The sequence below is a fragment of the Aquarana catesbeiana genome, linkage group LG02 (genome assembly GCF_042186555.1).
Source record: "Aquarana catesbeiana isolate 2022-GZ linkage group LG02, ASM4218655v1, whole genome shotgun sequence".
Classification (NCBI taxonomy): Eukaryota; Metazoa; Chordata; class Amphibia; order Anura; family Ranidae; genus Aquarana; species Aquarana catesbeiana.
In genome coordinates, this window is record NC_133325.1 from 641,877,172 (window position 1) to 641,896,811 (window position 19,640).

The 19,640-nt window shown below is 41.9% G+C and overlaps 1 protein-coding gene across 1 annotated transcript in view; it reads left to right on the forward strand.

The window, feature by feature from the left end:
* PPEF1 (protein phosphatase with EF-hand domain 1) overlaps nt 1-16,001 on the forward strand; it is a 91,897-nt gene extending 75,896 nt beyond the window's left edge. The window contains exons 16-19 of the mRNA XM_073614255.1: nt 1,685-1,791; nt 1,904-2,067; nt 13,190-13,274; nt 15,136-16,001. Of these exons, the coding sequence (XP_073470356.1) occupies nt 1,685-1,791; nt 1,904-2,067; nt 13,190-13,274; nt 15,136-15,335 (556 nt within the window). The 3' untranslated portion in view covers nt 15,336-16,001. The remainder of the gene's footprint in view (nt 1-1,684; nt 1,792-1,903; nt 2,068-13,189; nt 13,275-15,135) is intronic.
* Nucleotides 16,002-19,640: the final 3,639 nt, after the last annotated feature.

Sequence of the window (19,640 nt, forward strand, 5' to 3'; positions counted from 1 at the left end):
CACTGTTCAATCCATCATCCGAAAATGAAAAGAGTATAGCACAACTTCAAAAGGAGAGCATTATTTAGAAAAGCTGCCAAGAGGCCCATGGTAATTCTGGAGGAGCTGCAGAGATCCACAGCTCTGGTGGGAGAATCTGTCCACAGGACAACTATTAGTCATGCAGTCCACAAATCTGGCCTTTATGGGAGAGTGGCAAGAAGAAAGCCATTGTGTAAAGAAAGCCATAAGAAGTCCTGTTTGCAGTTTGCAAGAAGCCATGTGTGGGACACAGCAAACGTGGAAGAAGGTGCTCTGGTCAGATGAGACAAAAAATTCAACTTGTTGGCCTAAAAGCAAAACGCTATGTATAGCAGAAAACTAACATTGCACATCACCCTGAACACACCATCCCCACTGTGAAACATGGTGGTGGCAGCATCATGTTGTGAGGATGCTTTTCTTCAGCAGGGACAGGAAAGCTGGTCAGAGTTGATAGGATTTGCAAAAAGACTGGGGCAGATGTTCACCTTCCAGCAGGATAACAACCCTAAACATACAGCCAGGGCTACAATGGAATGGTTTAGAATAGATCAAAGCATATTCATGTGTTAGAATGGCCCAACCAAAGTCCAGGCCTAAATCCCATTAAGAATCTGTTTCAAGACTTAAAAAATGCTGTTCACAGATGCTCTCCATCCAATCTGACAGAGTTTGAGCTGTTTTGCAAAGAAGAATGGGCAAAAATGTCATGTGCAAAGCTGGTAGAGACATCCCCAAAAAGACTTATGCCGCGTACACACGATCAGACATTCCGACAACAAAATCCATGTTTTTTTTCTGACGGATGTTGGCTCAAACTTGTCTTGCATACACACGGTTACACAAATGTTGTCGGAAATTCGGAACGTCAAGAATGCGGTGATGTACAACACGTACGACGAGTCGAGAAAAATTAAGTTCAATAGCCAGTGCGGCTCTTCTGCTTGATTCCGAGCATGTGTGGAATTTTGTGCGTCGGAATTGTGTACACGCAGTTGGAATTTCCGACAACGGATTTTGTTGTCGGAAAATTTGAGATCCAGATCTCAAATTTTGTTTGGAAATTCCGACGGAAAATGTCCGATGGAGCCCACACATGGTCGGAATTTCCGACAACAAGCTCCCATCAAACATTTGTTGTCGGAAATTCCGACCATGTGTACGCGGCATTACAACTGTAATTGCAGCGAAAGGTGATTCTACAAAGTATTGACTCAAGGGGGCTGAATACAAATGCCCCCCACACTTTTCACATATTTATTTGTAAAAAAAATGTTGAAAACCATTTATTATTTTCCTTCCACTTCACAATTATGTGCCACTTTGTGTTGGTTTATCACATAAAATACCAATAAAATGAAGCATGAAAATGTACACTTCAACCAAACTAACAAAAATCCTGTGGTCTTATTTCCCCTTGCAGATGATTAGGTATTCAAAGTGAACACAGGTTCCCTCTATTTACTAAGCTTTTTAACCATTCTCTATTGCTTACTTCCTCACACTAACTCTCTCCACTTCTCTACATCCAAGGCTTTAACCTAAATGTTGGCCAGTTTTTAATAAATAAAACCCATTGTGTATTCAATAGACTTTGCTAATGTTATTTTTGTTTTTGGTCCTTTTTTGCTGAATGAAATCATGTTATCATTCCTCCTAACAGGGTAAGTGCTGCAGAAGACTCAGCTTTTAGAGCTCTTCGAGAACAATTCTATGCCCATCGCTCTGACCTTATTAAAGCATTTAAAGAGTATGATCCAACTGGAACAGGTATAAATATGGTTTAACCAACAACACTGTGTGCAGATGGGGAACATGGGTAATGGCTACTGTGAAAGTAACATAACGTATCACAAAAGATTAACTAATTTATTTAAAACAGGAAAAATCTCCACCAGTGATTGGGCTAGAGCAGTGGAGGCGATTCTCCATCTAGACCTGCCTTGGCGGACTTTACGTTCTCGTCTCGCACGGTTGACACCTGATGGGAGTCTGGAATACATGTCTTGTTTTGAAGATCTTCAGATAGAAAAACCCATAAAAGAAGTGAGTAGTATTTTGCTGTCTTTTTAGGATACTACGGTAATGTTCTAATGACCCACCATTAGTGGCACAGGTCTGTATGAATAAATTCCTGACAATTGCTAACCTCTGCGGAAATAACTGTGCCTAGGCTGAGAGGTGCAATCTAGGAAAGTGATGTCATTCGTCTGCTGTAGACAGAAGGAAGGATTTCCACCCTCTTCATTCCCTAGCACTGTAACTTTTTAGCAAGTCACAAAGTGAGAGGAGAAGCTGAAAGTTTTGGTGTTGTGAAAAGATAATCCTACCTAAAAAAGACGTGTACATCAATTTCATCAAAAATATAAATACTGGTATTCTCTGGACCTTAAACCCACAGTTAAACCAAAAGAAGCGCAAAAAAACCCTATAAAGTGTGATACATTTTCTCCAACAGGGAAAAAATATTCTTGAAATATATATAACCACTTGCTTACTGGGCACTTATACCCCGTTCCTGACTAGGCCAATTTTCAGCTTTGAGGGTTGTCGCACTTTGAATGACATTTGCACGTTCATGCAACAGTGGACTCATAAAATTTTTATCATTTATCCACCACTGGGCTTTTTATTTTTTGCTAAACAAACGAAAAAAGATGGAACATTTTGAAAAAAAAAACCTTTATTTTTTAGTTTCTGTTATAAAATTTTGCAAATAAGTAATTTGTCTCCTTCGCGGATATGCACTGATGAGGCTGCACTGGTAGGCACTGATAGGCGGCACTCATGGGCACTGATAGGTGGCACTTATGGGCACTGATGAGGCGGCACGGATAGGTGGCACTGATGGGCACTGATGAGGCGGCACAGATAGGTGGCACTGATGGGCACTGATAGGTGGCACAGATGGGCATTGATAGGCGTCACTAATTGGCACTCTGTGACAGCCATGGGGAAAGTACTGCCAATAACTGGTAAGTCTGTTTACACCATCATCAGCTGTGATTGGACACAGCTGATCATGTAGTAAAGGGCTGCTGTGATTGGCCCTGTACCATGATCTATGATCGACTGTGACCAAAGGACACAGCGATCACAGAGCGTGCCAGATGCGCTCCCCAGGGGGCGTGCGAGGGGCATTGTTTTGGGAGGGTTTCCATCAGAGCCGGGCTGTAGCCACCTTTCAGCTCTAGCGAAGTAAGGAAATGGTTAAACAAGGTGATCATAATAGCTCAATCAGCTATATTTCATCTACGATGTACCCGATACCCATTCACACAGTGAATGGGATCTGGGGGCCCCTTCTTAAAGGGGGCTTCCAGATTTGGATAAGTCCCCCACCTGCAGACGCCAACAACCACTGGCCAGGGTTGTTGGGAAGAAGCCCTTGTTCCAGAGCCCCCCCCCAAAGCACCCATCCCCCCCTATGTTGAGGGCATGCGGCCTGGTATGGTTCAGGAGGGGGAAGGGGCGCTCGCTCTTCCCCTCCCTTTCCTGACCTGCCGGGCTGCATGCTCGGATAAGGGTTCGGTATGGATTTTGGGGGGACCCCACATCATGTTTTTAAAAATGTTGGCGTGGGGGGGTTGGTCCCTTCTGAATCCATACTAGACCTGAAGGGCCTGGTATGGACCTGGGGGGCACTCCTTTTTTTTATTTTTTATTTTTTTGCCGGCTATTTTATTTATCTTTACATTCAGCTGTCAGCTGATGACTCATTGGTTGTTAAGGATGCAGAGGCCGGCTTCCTGGCCCCCTTCTTACCAACCAGCTATATACAGTGTGTTTACAGTGTGCTTAAATTGAAAAAAAAATGTAAAAACGCAAAATGCATGAAAACTGCATGCAAAAATGCATAAAAAACAAGGGTATAAAAATACAAAACGCACTGAAAAACATGCCTGAAAAACGCATCAAGTGCAGCCGCAATGATGTGAACCTAGACTTAAGGAGTTTGTTTAGCTCTTCCAAGCTCGTGCCTAGGGACTACAGAATAATTAGTCCCTATGTTGTGGATAACAGACTAGGGGGAAGGCTTGGGTAGTTTAACAAAAAACAACTAGGAAGGTTGACACCATTTAATTCAAAAGAATGCTGTGTTTTGTCAGTACATAACAGGACTTAGAGCATTCCTGGCAGATCAACTGGACATTTTGGATCGGAGCGTGTTGTCGTGTTGTCGGAAATTCCGACCGTGTGTGGGCTCCATCGGACATTTTCCATCGGATTTTCCGACACACAAAGTTGGAGAGCAGGAGATAAAATTTTCCGACAACAAAATCCGATTGCGACAATTCCGACCGTGTGTGGCCTGTTCCGACGCACAAAGTGCCACGCATGCTCAGAAGAAATTCCAAGACGGAACAGCTCGTTCTGGTAAACTTAGCGTTCGCAATGGATACAGCACTTTCGTCACACTGCAATGTTAAAAATGGTTTAATACAGCGCACTCTCTTCTTTATAATGTGACAAGAATTAAGTAGTTTTGCTGCTCATATTCACACACACTTCTCACAAAGTTTTATTTTTGTTTTTTTATTGGGATTCCCTGAATATATTGTTATTAGTTGTCACATCTGACAGAATTTTTTTTTTTTATTTAATTTTTTTGGGGATTTTAAGCCTTTTTTTTTTTTAATGTTTGAATTTTTTCAAAGGCTGATCTTTGTTCAATGTTATTTTTATTTTTACTCCAGAATATTTTTGTGTGTGTTTTGTGTGTCAAGTTACCCCAACACCATTGATATCTTTTATTATTTAATCTCAAGGAGATTGTTTGGTGTTGGTGTCCCTTGTTCATTTCACATTGTATATTTGAAATGTACCTGAATCCTCACAAACAAACTGTCCTTTTTGAAGTAAAACACATAGGAGAGTATAATTCAAAACAAAAATCCTTTATTAAGGGCTCAGAACCAAACAAAGAGGAAGGCAACACTGGATCAACAGGATAAATTAGCGAAGCCTGGGACCCCCACGGCAGACATCAATTCTTGAACACCAAAATTGGTGGCCTGAGGAGTCCATATGTAAGGGAGGGCAGTCTGGTCCAGAATTCGCAGAGATCCGGATAGCAGCAGATGACATCTGTGTCCCCAGGCTGTGGTACCACAAGAGGCTGCATTTTTTGGCCGACCAGACTGGATCCAAGGTCCTCACTTTCTTGTCTTCCTTTCACGCTTCCTTCCCGGCTGTGGCTGTGCGGTTGGAGATGTGGCAGGAGGAGGATTAGGACCTGGAGGAGGACTGGGAGGACCTGGAGGAGAAGGAGGAGGAGGAGGACCTGCAGGAGGAGGAGGAGGACCATCGCAAAGGTGTGTCTGAGCTGTCATTTGGCCCCTCATACCTTTGTTAAGAGCCTCCAATATGAGCGCCTCACACAAGACTTGTTGGCCCTCCTCCATCCTCTGCATTTTATATGCAATGACGGCAGCAATGTCCTCCTCCACAGTCTGTGGTGCTCCCAGGACCTCTATAGCCCTCCAAAAGAGTCCTCCGGTAGCCTCCTCTAGGGCACTCCTCCTACTGCCACTTTCTCTTTTCAGGGGGGGTGGAGGGACCTGCAGATCAGCCAGCCGGCTCGGCCCGGCCACCTCCTGGCTGAGACTTCCCTGTGTATGAAAAAGGGAAATGGTTGTAATGTTTTGCTTCATCAATCACAATCCTAAATTAGTACTCCAAACTAACATCTAGTTAACATCATTGATTGGACAAGCAGAAATATTTAGAGGAATGCTATACCTGGCTCAATCTGGGCTCCTCCACATGTTGCCTGGAAGGCCCAGGTTGGGTGTCAGAAGCCTCAGCCGGGGGGGAAGGAAGCGTGGAAGGAAGACTGGAGAGGGATGGCCTGGGTTCAGTCTGGCCTGCCAGAAAATGCAGCCTGTCGTACTACAACATCCTGGGGACATAGATGTCATTTGCTGCTCCGGATCTCTGTGAATCCAGGACTTTCTTGCGCTCGCTTAGATATGTGCTCCTCAGGCCACCAATGAAGATCTTTAAATAGGTGATGTCTGCCGTGGGGATCACTTGCTTCACAATTTCACACAATTGCACCAGTGCTGCCTTCCTCTTTGCTTGGTTCTTGTAATGGGGGTGTTTAATCTCCCACAGACAGGGCAGCTGCCTTAAGATATCTATGAATACTGACATGAAGTCATTGTCTTTCACTAAGATATCCATGTTCACTGCAAGACACAACACAAGACAAAGCCTAATGTCAGACAAAACTCTCCTAATCTTGTTACAATATAGGCTTCAATGTAGAAGCAGTATAGGCACAAGTTTGTCTCTTACCTTCGTTCTTACAATCGGCGCGTCCAATGCTCCTTCCTCCGCTCACAGATCGTACGTAATACGCACGCGTGTTACGCTTTATACACACTGCGCATGCGTGTAACTCCGCCCACCCCTGACGTTCTTTCTAGTCTATTCCCCGCCCCTTTTCGTTCGGCGCAGTGGGGGAAGAGCACATGGCGGAGTCACAGCAGGTGCGTGCTAATTGCAGGAACGAGGAGGAGGAGGAGGAAAGCCCAGATCCGGACACGTCCCGATCCAGAAGGAGACGTTTTAAGGCCACAAATATGTCCTTTGGGGAGATGTTGGAGATGGCCGACATCATGAAGAAGTCCGACTATGACGGAAAGTATGGGCCTTACCCCAACCCCAATATCAGAAAGGCCAAGATCATGGCGAAAGTGATCAAAAGTCTGCAGAAGAATTTCGGGGTACGATGATCAAAAGATCAGCTCAGGAAGCGGTGGTCGGACCTGAAATTGAGAGAGCCAGAGCAGTACCGAAAGATCCGGAGAGTGCTGCAAAAAAGTAAGTAGTTGTGCTGTGTTCCTATTCTTTCTGTCTTTATTGCGTTCGTGCTGCTCCATATGCTTTTCTTAATTGTACAGTTTAAAAGGGCAACTTTAATGTTCATGGGCCCATTATTCGTTCGTATCAAACATTTTTCTTTCGGCCTCTAAAACACCATTGTTTAGGCCATATGCATTTTCCCACATTTTTTTTGGGCCTACTTGGATGCCAAATAGTTGTTTGTGTAGATGGGTTTGTTACTAGAATGAAATGCCAACTAGATTGTGTGTAAGGAGAGGACACTGAGCAGCTGTTTTCACATCTGGACACTGGAGCACTAGTGTGGGACACAAGAACACCATTTTTATTAGGGGGCCACACAGGTGCTCCAGTGTGTACTATAGGGGGGTCTTCATCTGTGAAGCTTGTACTAAACAGGTAAAGTATTGCAGCTTGACAAAGGCCAATAAAAAAAATACATCTTGGAACTCGGCTAAAATAGACAATTGTACCCCACTTCCAAGCAATGTTTCCTATTTCTAGTTCTGTCATCAAATATCTGTGTGCTAATTATACCATTTTTGTTTTACATAGGGGAGAAAAGACTCGGAGGACACCCCTCATCCGAGGAGACCACAGACCCTCCACCTCTGGAAGAAGGGGAACTAACACCAACCCAAGAAGAGCAGGAGGAAGAAGAAGATGTGGTGGAGATTGGCACCACAACAGGTGAGTGTCTGCGACCACAGGCTCAGGTAAAAGAGATGGATGGTGGCAGATTTTTGAGACCTGTTTTTGTTTTCTTTCTCTCTTTTTAGGTGATCGTGATGTGAGGGATCCAGAACGTTTCACATCAGAAAGTGCCCAGATCCTGATCGGAGAGATCATGGGGTGTAATGTCGAACTGCAAAACATACAGCAAAAAATCAATGATGTTATTAAAAAAAATAATAACATCATTGATGTTTTGGGGCGAATTTAAAACCCCACAAAATCACTTTTCATATTTTTGCAATGTTTTGAAAAGCCAAATTTGGAGGATGCACACAGTGTGCCAACATGTGCTATCTGCCATCACGGGAGATCAATGGACGTGTTTTGGGGGTGCAACCCCTTCCTCAATTATAAAGTAGCGTTGAGGAAGGGCTTGCTCCCCCAAAACACGTCCCTTGATCCCCCCTGATCGCAGATAGCACATGTTGACATTCGTAAATTGGTGTGCATCTTCCAAATTTGGCTTTTCCAGGGGTGATTTCCCCCCATCTGAACGCTATATCAAACCCAGTTCCTAAATACTGATGTCTGATATAGCCTTCAGGTTTTACCTAATGTGAACTTTGTAAGTTCAAGTTTTTTGGCTTTCTTGTTGGTTTTACACAGGCCTGTTTTATCTGAAATGGACATTTCGATTTTTGATAATGCTACTGCAAAAATTGTCATACAACAAACATGTTGGTTTGTTTTAAAAACCTTTGGTAAATGCACATGTGATTGTGCAGGTATAAAAAAGTTGCTTACTCAAGAATGTGTGGATTATTGTCTCAACACTACAATACAACACTTTTGGGGTGATGTAATTGTTGTTTTCTGCAAAAATGGGTGTTATTTCCTAAGGGCAAATCCTCTTTGCACTACAAGTGCAGTTTCAGTGCAGTTGCAAGTGCACTTGTAGTGAAATGTGTTTTTGCATTTAGCAAATAACAGCCAACAGTGCTTTGTATAAGGTTACACAATCACGACATTTTCTGGACTCAACACATTTCTGTCAGGGTCAGCTAAAACAAACACAAGCAGTAAATGTCCACCAAGAATTTCTTTTTTTTTTATTATAAAAAGGCTTCACAGATTGTCTGGCATATTGATAGCCCCCCTACCCGCAAAGAACTTCAGGTAGCGTAACCGGACATCACAGGCTCTCAGGGAGGGCAAGCCAGGACGGCCACTTTCAAGCGCCGTCAGTGTGGTTTGATGTAGGATTCCGGCCTCAGGCCCAACTGAGCCAGCATAGTTGGCCAAATGTTTCCTTAAAAAGTTATGGAGAACACAGCACGCCAGTATAATATGGTTCAGTTTATACTCCCCCATATGGATGGGTGTCAGAAATAGTCGGAACCGGCTGGCCAGGATTCCAAATGTGTTCTCCACCACTCTTCGGGCTCTGGCCAGCCGGTAATTAAAAACCCTCTGTTCCGGGGTGAGGGTCCTCATTGGGAATGGCCGCATCAGGTGGTCCCCCAGCGCAAACGCTTCATCAGCAACGAACACAAATGGGAGTCCTTCAACATTGTCCTCTGGAGGTGGCAAGTCCAAGCTGCCATTCTGGAGACGCCTGTAAAACTCCGTCTGGGCGATGACTCCACCATCGGACATCCGGCCATTCTTCCCCACGTCCACATACAGGAAGTCGTAATTAGCCGACACCACCGCCAACATCACTATACTATTGAACCCCTTGTAATTATAATAGTACAACCCCGAGTTGGGTGGTGGGATGATGTGGACGTGTTTCCCATCAATTGCCCCTCCGCAGTTAGGAAAGTCCCACCGCTGGGCAAAGTGGGAGGCCACAGTCTGCCATTCCTGTGGCGTGGAAGGAAACTGTTGAGGAAAAAACAATAAACATTACTATTTTTTCACAGAAACATGGCAAGCAGATTAGGCACAAACATTATGTGGCAACCTCCAGATAGCATTTAGTAAGGGGAATTTAACAAGGCCAAAGTATAAGGTACACCTATCATATTCCCCCTCCCCCCCTCTCATCGGCTATTTCTAACATTATAGGGGGCGGGGGGATCCTGTACAGGTAACCCTCTTCACTTCATTGAGAGCTGAATGCCTAAATAATGGGTATTACTTGGAACAGCCCCTCCTTAGTTACGCTATTGGCAGACCACTGGACAGGTAAGAAGTGTCATAATACAAAGATATAAATACACATTGTACACATTTGAGGACATTTGGACATTCTGCTATTACCTATCAAGATAATAATAGAATACAAAAACTTGAAACAGTACCATTGGAAAGTATACAGGCAGGCCCTTGCACTACATGCTTTGGGCAATTCATCCATAAATCTGACCAGTAAAGAGGTGGGTATAGTGTGTAAGGGTTTGGCAAAGTCAGCAGATAGATGATTGAGGATACATAGAGAATTGGGATCAGCTGACTTAGCAGTTGGGGGAGGGAGGGTTACAAAAAATTATTTGGGGACACCAACAAAAAAAAGCCTCTGGCACTCTGCCAGAATTTAAATCAAAAATAACATTTCCAAACATTTTAGGGGGTGTTTGGGGTAAAGCACTACTATAGAGCTGATAAAATACATTGTTAAGTGACTACATGAGGTGAATATAGGCCAGGAGACACCATGCTGGGGAGGTTATTGAAGGGCAAATATGTATGAAGGACCTAAAATAATAATTACATAAAAATCCAGCATGCATGAGAACAAAGGGGACATTCACAGCATATTACAATCATGGTAATTAGGGAATGAGGAAAGAAATACAATATATTAGCAAACATTAAATACAATAAAATGTGATATAAAAGGATAAAAATCTTACCTTCATATACTCCTTCTGCAGGACCTGTATGATGGCAGAACAGGTCTCTGGGATAATGATACCCAGAGCCTGGGGGGAGATGCCTGTCGAGAACTTCAAGTCCTGCAGGCTTCTCCCTGTCGCCAAATACCGCAGGGTAGCGACCAACCTCTGCTCCGGAGTGATGGCTTGCCTCATGCAGGTATCCTGCCTGCTGATATAGGGGGTCAGCGAAGCCAACAAACGGTGAAACACGGGGTCCGTCATCCTGAGAAAGTTCCTGAAATCATCAGGATTATTCTCACGGATCTCACGGAGCAAAGGCATATGAGAGAACTGGTCACGCTGAAGCAACCAATTCTTGGTCCATGAACTCCTCCCCACCCTGTTCATGGACTGGACTTGTGTCAAGGTCAGGACCCCAACACCAAGCCCCCGCACAGCACGAACTCTACGAGGAGTACGCATACGAAACATGGCTAGAAAACGGTCGGCTGCTCAGAACGAAGTAACAGAACGTACTGAAGAACAGCAAGGCCTGTGAAGAGCGACCTGAAAAACAGTAACGAACGAACAAGAATACAATGACTACTTAAAGTCACGCTGAACTTGCTTGCACGCACTGAAGAGCAGATACAAACCCACAAGCACAAACTGAACGGCAGAAAACGATCTGAAAGCCACGAGTCTGAAAAAGCGCGAATCGTCTCTCACCAAACTTTTACTAACACGAGATTAGCAAAAGGAGCCCAAAGGGTGCCGCGCTTGGTTCTGAACCGGCCTTTTCTAGTCTCGTCGTACGTGGTGTACGTGACCGCGTGGTTGGCGATCGGAAATTCCGACAACTTTGTGCGACCGTGTGTAGACAAAAAAAGTTTGAGCCAACATCCGTCGGAAAAAATCCTAGGATTTTGTTGTCGGAATGTCCGAACAAAGTCCGACCGTGTGTACGCCCTATTAGTGTGCTTCGAGTAACTTGACAATAAATCTATGAATAACTTGTCTTTATAAATATTGTTTACATTGTTTTAAGGACATATAAAACTTATATTCCAATAAATACCCTTCCTAGATTTTTTAATATGGGCTAAGAAATGGCCAAAAATGTAAAAACAAAAAGTTTTTGTTCCAAACTTTCCTTGCAGGGGAGACCAAAAGCTGCTATTTGACAAGTTAATGAACTAAAGCCTCGTACACACGATCGGATTTTCCGACGGGAATTGTGTGATGACAGACTGCGGACAAATGTTGGATGGCAGGCTTATAAATTTTCTGCGGACAAATGTCTGTTGTCGGATTTTCTGTGCATGTGTACACAAGTCTGCCAGACAAAAGTCCAAAGTACAAACACGCATGCTCGGAAGCAAGGACGAGCCAGAAGCGGTCGGTCTTGTAAACTTGCGTCTGTAATGGAGAATTAACATTTGTGATGCGGCAAATTATGAAATCTCAAAATGCAGCGCACATTCTCTTCTTCTTTAATGGAATAATAATGAAGCTGCTTTGCTGGTGATACTAATAGAGTTCTGCCAAACATATTTTAAAAGGCTTTTATTTTTTAGTGATATCAAGAATAATATTATTATGCTTGTTATCCCGTAGGTTTTAAGATCAAAGATACAACTATGTTGGTGTCCCTTGTCAATTTTACACTGTATTTTTTTAAATGTAACTGCCTACTCCCAAACTGTCATTTGAAGTAAAACACATAGCCAAGTATTATTCTCCACATTTTTTTATTGTGCATTAAAAAAAGAAAACAAATAAAATTAGACATGCTATCTGCCAATAGAACTTAACCATAAAGTGCATTCTATGCATCCAAAAATATAACAAATCAAACCATTATTATTCAGCCAAAAAATAAAATAAAAGCCTCATGCATGTGTCCTGCTTCTTAATATAGGGGGTCAACAATGCCAAGAGTAGGTGAAAGCAGGGGTCCGTTATCCGGAGATAATTCCGAAAATCATCCAGATTATTCTCCTGGAGCTCCCGCAGCAAAGGCATATGACATAATTGGTCAAGATTAATAAAGCAACCAACTTTTGGTCCAAGAAAGTTTTTTTTAATTTGTCTTATTCTCTCTACATTTCATTAATTTTAAATTTTGCATACTTGCTTTACTTTTTGCAACTTTTGTTGCATTATTAGTTTTTTTTAAATGATGAAAATCTTTCTTTAGTTTTATATTTTGTAAGTGCCCTGCTCTTTTTGTTTAGAGGTAGGTCACATAGGTTTTGTATTATTGAAACACTCCTATTTATATTCTGTTTATTGTGTAAACACTATTTTATACTTTTCTATGTTTTGGAGGGCAGCCCTCAGCATTGGGAAATCTCTTTTCAAGTGGAAAAAAAGCCTGACTATACCAATTTTTAAAAATGTTCCCTCTCACCTCCCCCTACCTATCCGGCCTAACCTTTATAAAAAAAGATCTGTGTACTCACTTATTTTTAATCCGCTCTGGTCCAGGCATTTGATCCTGCATAAGTAAGTGAGCGCTCAACAATGACTGTGAATTCCAGGAGCTGTAATGTCGCCCATAGGCTCCCATGGCCCAGAGGTTGTCGGCACTCCCTCATCTGCAGCAGCAGCTCACTGACATAGGGAAGCAGGAGCTACAGGGTGACATGGGGGAGGGAACATTTTCAAGAATAGTTATAGTTAGGCTTTTCTTCCACGTTAAAATTCCTAGATTTTGTCTTACAAGTATGTGCTTGTTGATTACATGTTGGGTCATGTTATGGTAATAGTCACTACCCAGACTTTTAATATACATTTTTATACTTTGTTTTGCAAACTAGGTGCAACCAAGCTTGGTAGAAACATTATACAGATACAGAGCAGACTTGGAGAGCATATTCAATATAATTGACAAGGATCACTCAGGTAAACTGATATCTTGTAGTAAGCATATCCATTAAATGTTTCATGTTTCTTGGAAATAGATAATAGGATACTCACCCAAACCCTTTTATAAGAAAGCATTTTAATTATAAAATGTAATCACTGAAAAATGGTGTAACTTATTGTCAGCGTTGTGCACAAAAGCACCTCCTAGTATTATTTTACAGGAAAATATATATACCAGATATAGACAAGGAATTTTGTATCACCTTCCATGCCATACGGACCCAAATCTTTGGTGTCTGAATTGTACACTGGAATCTCTAGGGCAGTGCTTTTTTCAGTTCAGAGTCACGGACCCTTTTAGGAATCTGATGAAAGCTATGGCTATGGAGCTACCCTCCCCAGAAATATTTACATAAACACAACTTTGCATACAATGAATATATTACCTTTATTTTATTGCAATTGAATTAGCCCATACAAAAATTACATACAAAAAGTTTTGCATAAAGTAAATGGTCTTCAAAAATTCACTTAACTTAACTCAAATTTACAACTACTACTACTACTAGAAAATGATGATTAGCACTTGCTATTATGAAGTGGCACAAGATGGCGGTTGTGTAGAGAATAATGATATCAATTTAAATGGTAAACATGGGTCAAGAGATGATTAGCGGTCAGTGCTATTTGCAGTGACAGGGTGTGTTTTCTTACATTTCTTTCAATGGTGAAAAAGGGGGAGGGCTGTGTAGTGAAGGTTAATGTTATTTTTTATCTGGCCCTCATGGACAGGGGAGCAAACATTCTAAACATCTGAAAGTGTTAAATACATGCAGTGGTTAGGGAGCAGCAAAGTGGTGGTGTTCCAGCACATGGGTCACCAGAACGCTAAGTATATTCCTTACTTTTTTATAGGTATGTTTCTGTATGTAAGTTACCCTGTGCTAACAGTTATGCCCCGTACACATGGTCGGACATTGATTGGACATTCCGACAACAAAATCCTAGGCTTTTATCCGACGGATGTTGGCTCAAACTTGTCTTGCATACACACTGTCACACAAAGTTGTCGGAAAATCCGATCATTCTGAACGCGGTGATGTAAAATACGTACGTCGGGACTATAAACGGGGCAGTAGCCAATAGCTTTCATCTCTTTATTTATTCTGAGCATGCGTGGCACTTTGTGTGTCGGATTTGTGTACACACGATCGGAAATTCCGACAATGGATTTTGTTGTCGGAAAATTTTATAGCCTGCTCTCAAACATTGTGTGTCGGAAAATCCGATGGAAAATGTGTGATGGAGCCTACACACGGTCGGAATTTCCGACAACAAGGTCCTATCACACATTTTCAGTTGGAAAATCCGACCGTGTGTACGGGGCATAACACTTTAGAATGGTTGTAAAGATATCATTATTTTTTTTCTTAAAATAATAAACATGTTATACCTACCCACTCTACGCAATGGTATTACACAGAGTGGCCCCAAACCTCCTCTTCTGGGGTCCCCCACCAGCGCTTTCTGATCCTCCTCTTTTCTGAGGGTCCCCAAAGCAAGCCGCTTGCTGTGGGAGCACTCATGTGGGCTTGTTCCCAAGACAGGCTTTGTGTGTCCATAGAAACACACAGCGTGCTGAAAATGGGCACAGAATTGGATAGAAAGAGGAGCCAGGTAGTTATTTAAGGGGAGTGCTGGAGGGAGGTGATCATAGAAGGTTTTTTTACCTTAATGCAAAGAATGCATTAAGGTAAAAAACTCATGCCTTTAGAACCACTTCAAATAAACTGAGCATTTAGTCAATCAGTTAATTAATCATGAAGTGAGGTGTTTTTCGTCATGCACCCTTTATATCCCATACCTTCATGAAATTGTGTTTTTATGTCCTATTTAGGCCTTATTTCCATTGAGGAATTCCGTCAAACGTGGAAACTTTTTAGCTCTCATCTTCATATCAGTATAGATGATGCGACCATTGATGACTTGGCCCACAGCATAGACTCAAACAAAGATGGTAGCATTGACTTTAATGAGTTTTTGGAAGCGTTCCGTGTGGTTCATAAATTTGAAAGGCAGGATAGCAAGAAAAGATGAAAGCTTTCAGTATGCCTCGTGGGACATGGTGAAGAAATATCTCACAACAAGAAGATTGTGGTTGTTCCTCTGAACCTTACAGTTGGTGTTCTTCTTGGAGAAAGTCATGGTGCCAACTGTCAATGAAATACAGAGTGGCCTTCCAGAGGAGAAGCAAAACATTCCTGGCAATGGATCAACAGGCAGTGGAGTAAACTTTGTGGATTTTCTCGGGTTTTATCCATACAGACCAACTAAGTAACGATTCTGATATGTTGATATATTTTGACATGGATAATTGCAAAGGTTCTGTGGCATGTTGGAGATGTTCTGTCTGATAGAAGTACACGATATACAGGAAATTCTGTACGAAATGGATATCAATGATGGCATTCAGATACAACTTATCATTACTATATACTGTATATATACAGTGCTTTCTTAGAAAAGATGAAGTGTGGTTCTAGCCCAATTATTTTCAACAAATAGTTCACACACATATTTTAATAACATTTCTTGAAAATAATTTTAAATAACTTACAGCATGCTTACTAAACAAAGCTACAATTGTAATATATGTTACAGCGTATGTCAGAATACTTAAAGAGCAGCTGCATCCGAGTGGATGCAGCGACTATTTCGACAGAAATTACCTGTTGGATGGAAGGAGGGTGGGTAGCGGCAGGGCCTGTGTATCATGAATCAGTCAGTGTATCATGAATCTGCTGAAATTCCCATAGTGTATGGCCAGCTTTAGGCCTCACACAATATATGCATGGCTTTTCCTTATGTTGGTAAAATGATTATAGCTATGTAGTTTTGAATTCATTTTCAGAGCAAAGAATATCTACTTTGTATGATACCCTTATTTCTTCTAAAAGTTCAGCTTTTCCTAGTCCCCTGCCACCTCCTGATCACCCTTTTGGTCAGTAATGCTGCCTACCCTACTAAAGGACCACAAGAAAGGTTCAAGAGGTCAGAGGAGCCAAGCTCAACTGTTATGCCCTGTACACACGATCTGACTTTCTGCCAACAAAACCGTGGATTTTTGTTTGAAGGTTGTTGGTTCAAACTTGTCTTGCATACACACGGTCACACAAATGTTGGCCAACAATTACGAGCGTGGGAACGCGGTGATGTACAAGACGTATGACAAGCTGAGTAAAAGGAAGTTCAATAGCCAGTGCGGCTCCTTCTGCTTGATTCCGAGCATGCATGAACTTTTGTACGACGGACTTGTGTACACACGATCAGACTTTCCGACAACAAAGTTTTGTTGGTGGAAAATGTGAGAACCTGCTAGCAAACAATTGTTGGCGGAAAGTCTGACAGCAAATGCTCAATGGAGCATACACACAGTCGAACTTTCCGACAACAAGCTCACATCCAACATTTCCCGTCAGAAAATCCAACTGTGTGTACGTGGCATAACATAAAATGTGTGATTTTATTTAGCTGCTGATGTACACCTCTGGATATACTTACTTGTCTTCACATGCAGCTTTCACTAAAGGCAACCTAGATTTGTCACTGGTTTACTATAAAGTGCATCTAAACCCCCAAGAAACTACATTTTTTTATATACAGCAGCTTACCAGTCCTTAGATGTTACTGCATTTGTTTCTTTTCCCCTTTTCACAGGGGTTTACCTCTTTATTTTCTAGTGTTAATTTTGCAAATACACTTTCCGTCCCTTCATGCCTATATTCACTTCTCCAATGTATTTACGGAGCAAGCCATGGTTGTCACTAAGGCTGCTGTCATGATTTCACTACAAAAAGGTCTTCCTCTCTTCATCTCCATTACATGGGGAGGGGAATTGGTAGACTACAGAAAATCTTGTAAGGAAGATATTATATCTAGTTTTAGTTCGGCTCACAGGAAGTGACAAGGATACTGCCTTTCTGTCAACAGGTATGTTCTGTATTTTCTGAAAATGTTCTTATCCTGTAAAAAGAAAATAAAACTCAACCACCACCCACCGCCTTTGAGAACCGGTAAGCTGCAATATATTAAATGTTCTTCTTGGGATTACATATTCTTTAAAGTGGAACATAAATTTTAAAATAGATGTATTTTCAAGGGAAAATGTTAAAATGTTAATTGTGATTAAGCAGTGCTCTGAAAAAAATTACTTTTCTTGTAGACTAGAGCATCCTATAAATATAGCAGAGCACTTCTTGGTATGTAAGGGTTGCCTAGGCACTGCTGTGCCTACAGCCTCCTAGCTGTATTTGTTGAGTGTAAGACTAAGACAGCCCACACATGATGATTTTTTTTTTCATTTAACCTGCAAAATGGCCTGCTTCTCCTATCCACGCATTTGTGGTAGATGGGGCAATCCCTGCCACTGTGGTAATGTATACTGATAGTGTTGAGTCTTCCTCGCTGTCAAAATACAATGATCACAGTTGCCAGTTATAGCCAGTGGCACTGATCGTTCGAAACATACCCAACAGGCTGGTTGTACACAAGTCGATTGAGTCTATAGATCAACTTGTGAACAACCAGCCTGTACATACATAGATCTAAATTCAGCCGGTCCCTGCTGAACCGACAAATTTCAATGTTTGGTCAGCTTAAGAAATTGTTGCTGCTAGTCTCATGAGAGTGAAAATGAGACTTGGTAATGCCACTACTGCAGCTCATTGTTGTTCTTGCTGGAGGCTCTGACATTAGGAAGCAAAAGCCCTGTCTTATTAATATTTATTGCCTGCAGACCTTTCACAGGAGAGGGATAAGGGCCATGGGATCCTCCAAAATGCTTAGAAAAGAGGACACTCTTCTCTTAGTAAAGATAGCACAGTCTAGCATCACGGCTGGGGTCCATCAGGTCTCTCAGATTATGTGGTTGTAAAGAGTCAGTCAGGATCTCCACTCACAAGTCCTAGGGCAGCTACATCCTTAGACTCAATTCCTTGATAAGTCCAGCATTCAGTCCAGAGGTGCTTTGGGGTCAAGCAACCCCCTGAAGCTCACAGATCTATCGCTAGTGGGGAAAAAAGATTTCTCCTCAAGGTTTCGGGCTATTTATCACCTCCCACACCACCTTCTGGGCACACCTCCCCCAGGGATTGGCAAGGACACAGTAAATATTCATGCCAGTCATTTGAATTTGCCACCCTAAGCTCTGGAAGCCTCTCCCAGATGCAGCAGGGAAACAATCAAACTTCCAACCATGAGCAGACCAAGGCAAATTATAACTGCTCTTCTGATTACAAAGCAAGCCAAAAACAAAAGTTACCTAGCATCCTATACTAGGAGGGTGCTACATCAGTAATGGTAAAAGATCAGCTTGCTGGGAGACCACTGGCAACGCTGGTGACCAGTCTTTTTTATTTTTATTTTTTATGGATGCTTATGTTAGGGATATTTTTAAAGAAGAATTTCAAATAAAGTAAGTGTAGAGCACAATTAACAAGGTAGAGCACAGTAACTAATTTGGAAACCAATCTGAACACATATTTTCCTAAATGGTCTTTTCATCAGATCTAAATTCATCTTTAAGTACACTGATTTCCTTCATTTGTTCGAAGCTCATCAGAAAGAAGAAACTTTCTTCCTCTGGCTGTCTTAGATCTCATGATTAGTGATTAGAGTAAATTCCTCAGTAATGGAATCCACCTTGTCTTATTTGTATTTGATTTATGAAATGCATGGAAATTAGTCATGTATTTTTTTTTAGGGAGAGTCTTGTAACCTCTCAGTTGTGATTACTAACATGAAAATAATGTGTGAATCTACTAGAACATTTACAGTTTCATAACCATTAAATTGTCTATATTAAATGCATGACTGGTACTGCTGTCATTATTATATACAGTTCATTACGTTTAAGTATTTTTTTTTCCTGGGAGTCACCTATTGGATAGTAAGGTATTGTGTATTCCTTGCCTGCTTTTCTAAATAAGCTGCAATGTCCTTGACTGATCTTTACATGGATGCTGAAAGGGTTGTTATTTGTATTTTTCATACCCGCAGCATGGAAACATTTTCTATTGTGTCCTATGGTAGAGCTTTTTAGACCTATTCAGAATTTTACTTATTACATTTATATTGTGCTAACAATTCACACAGTGCTTTACATACTGTATAGTCAATTCAGTCCCTGGCCTCAAAGAGCTTACAATCTAAGGTCTCTATCACACATGCATACATACTAGAGCCAACTTGGACAGGAGCAAGTTAACCAGCATGTCTTTGGACTGCAGGAAGAAGCCTATACACAGGAAGAACTCCACTACCGTACTGCAAACTCCAGACATACAGTATCCTGATCAGAATTCAAACCAGGTACCCCAGTGTAAGGAAGAAGTTCTAACCACT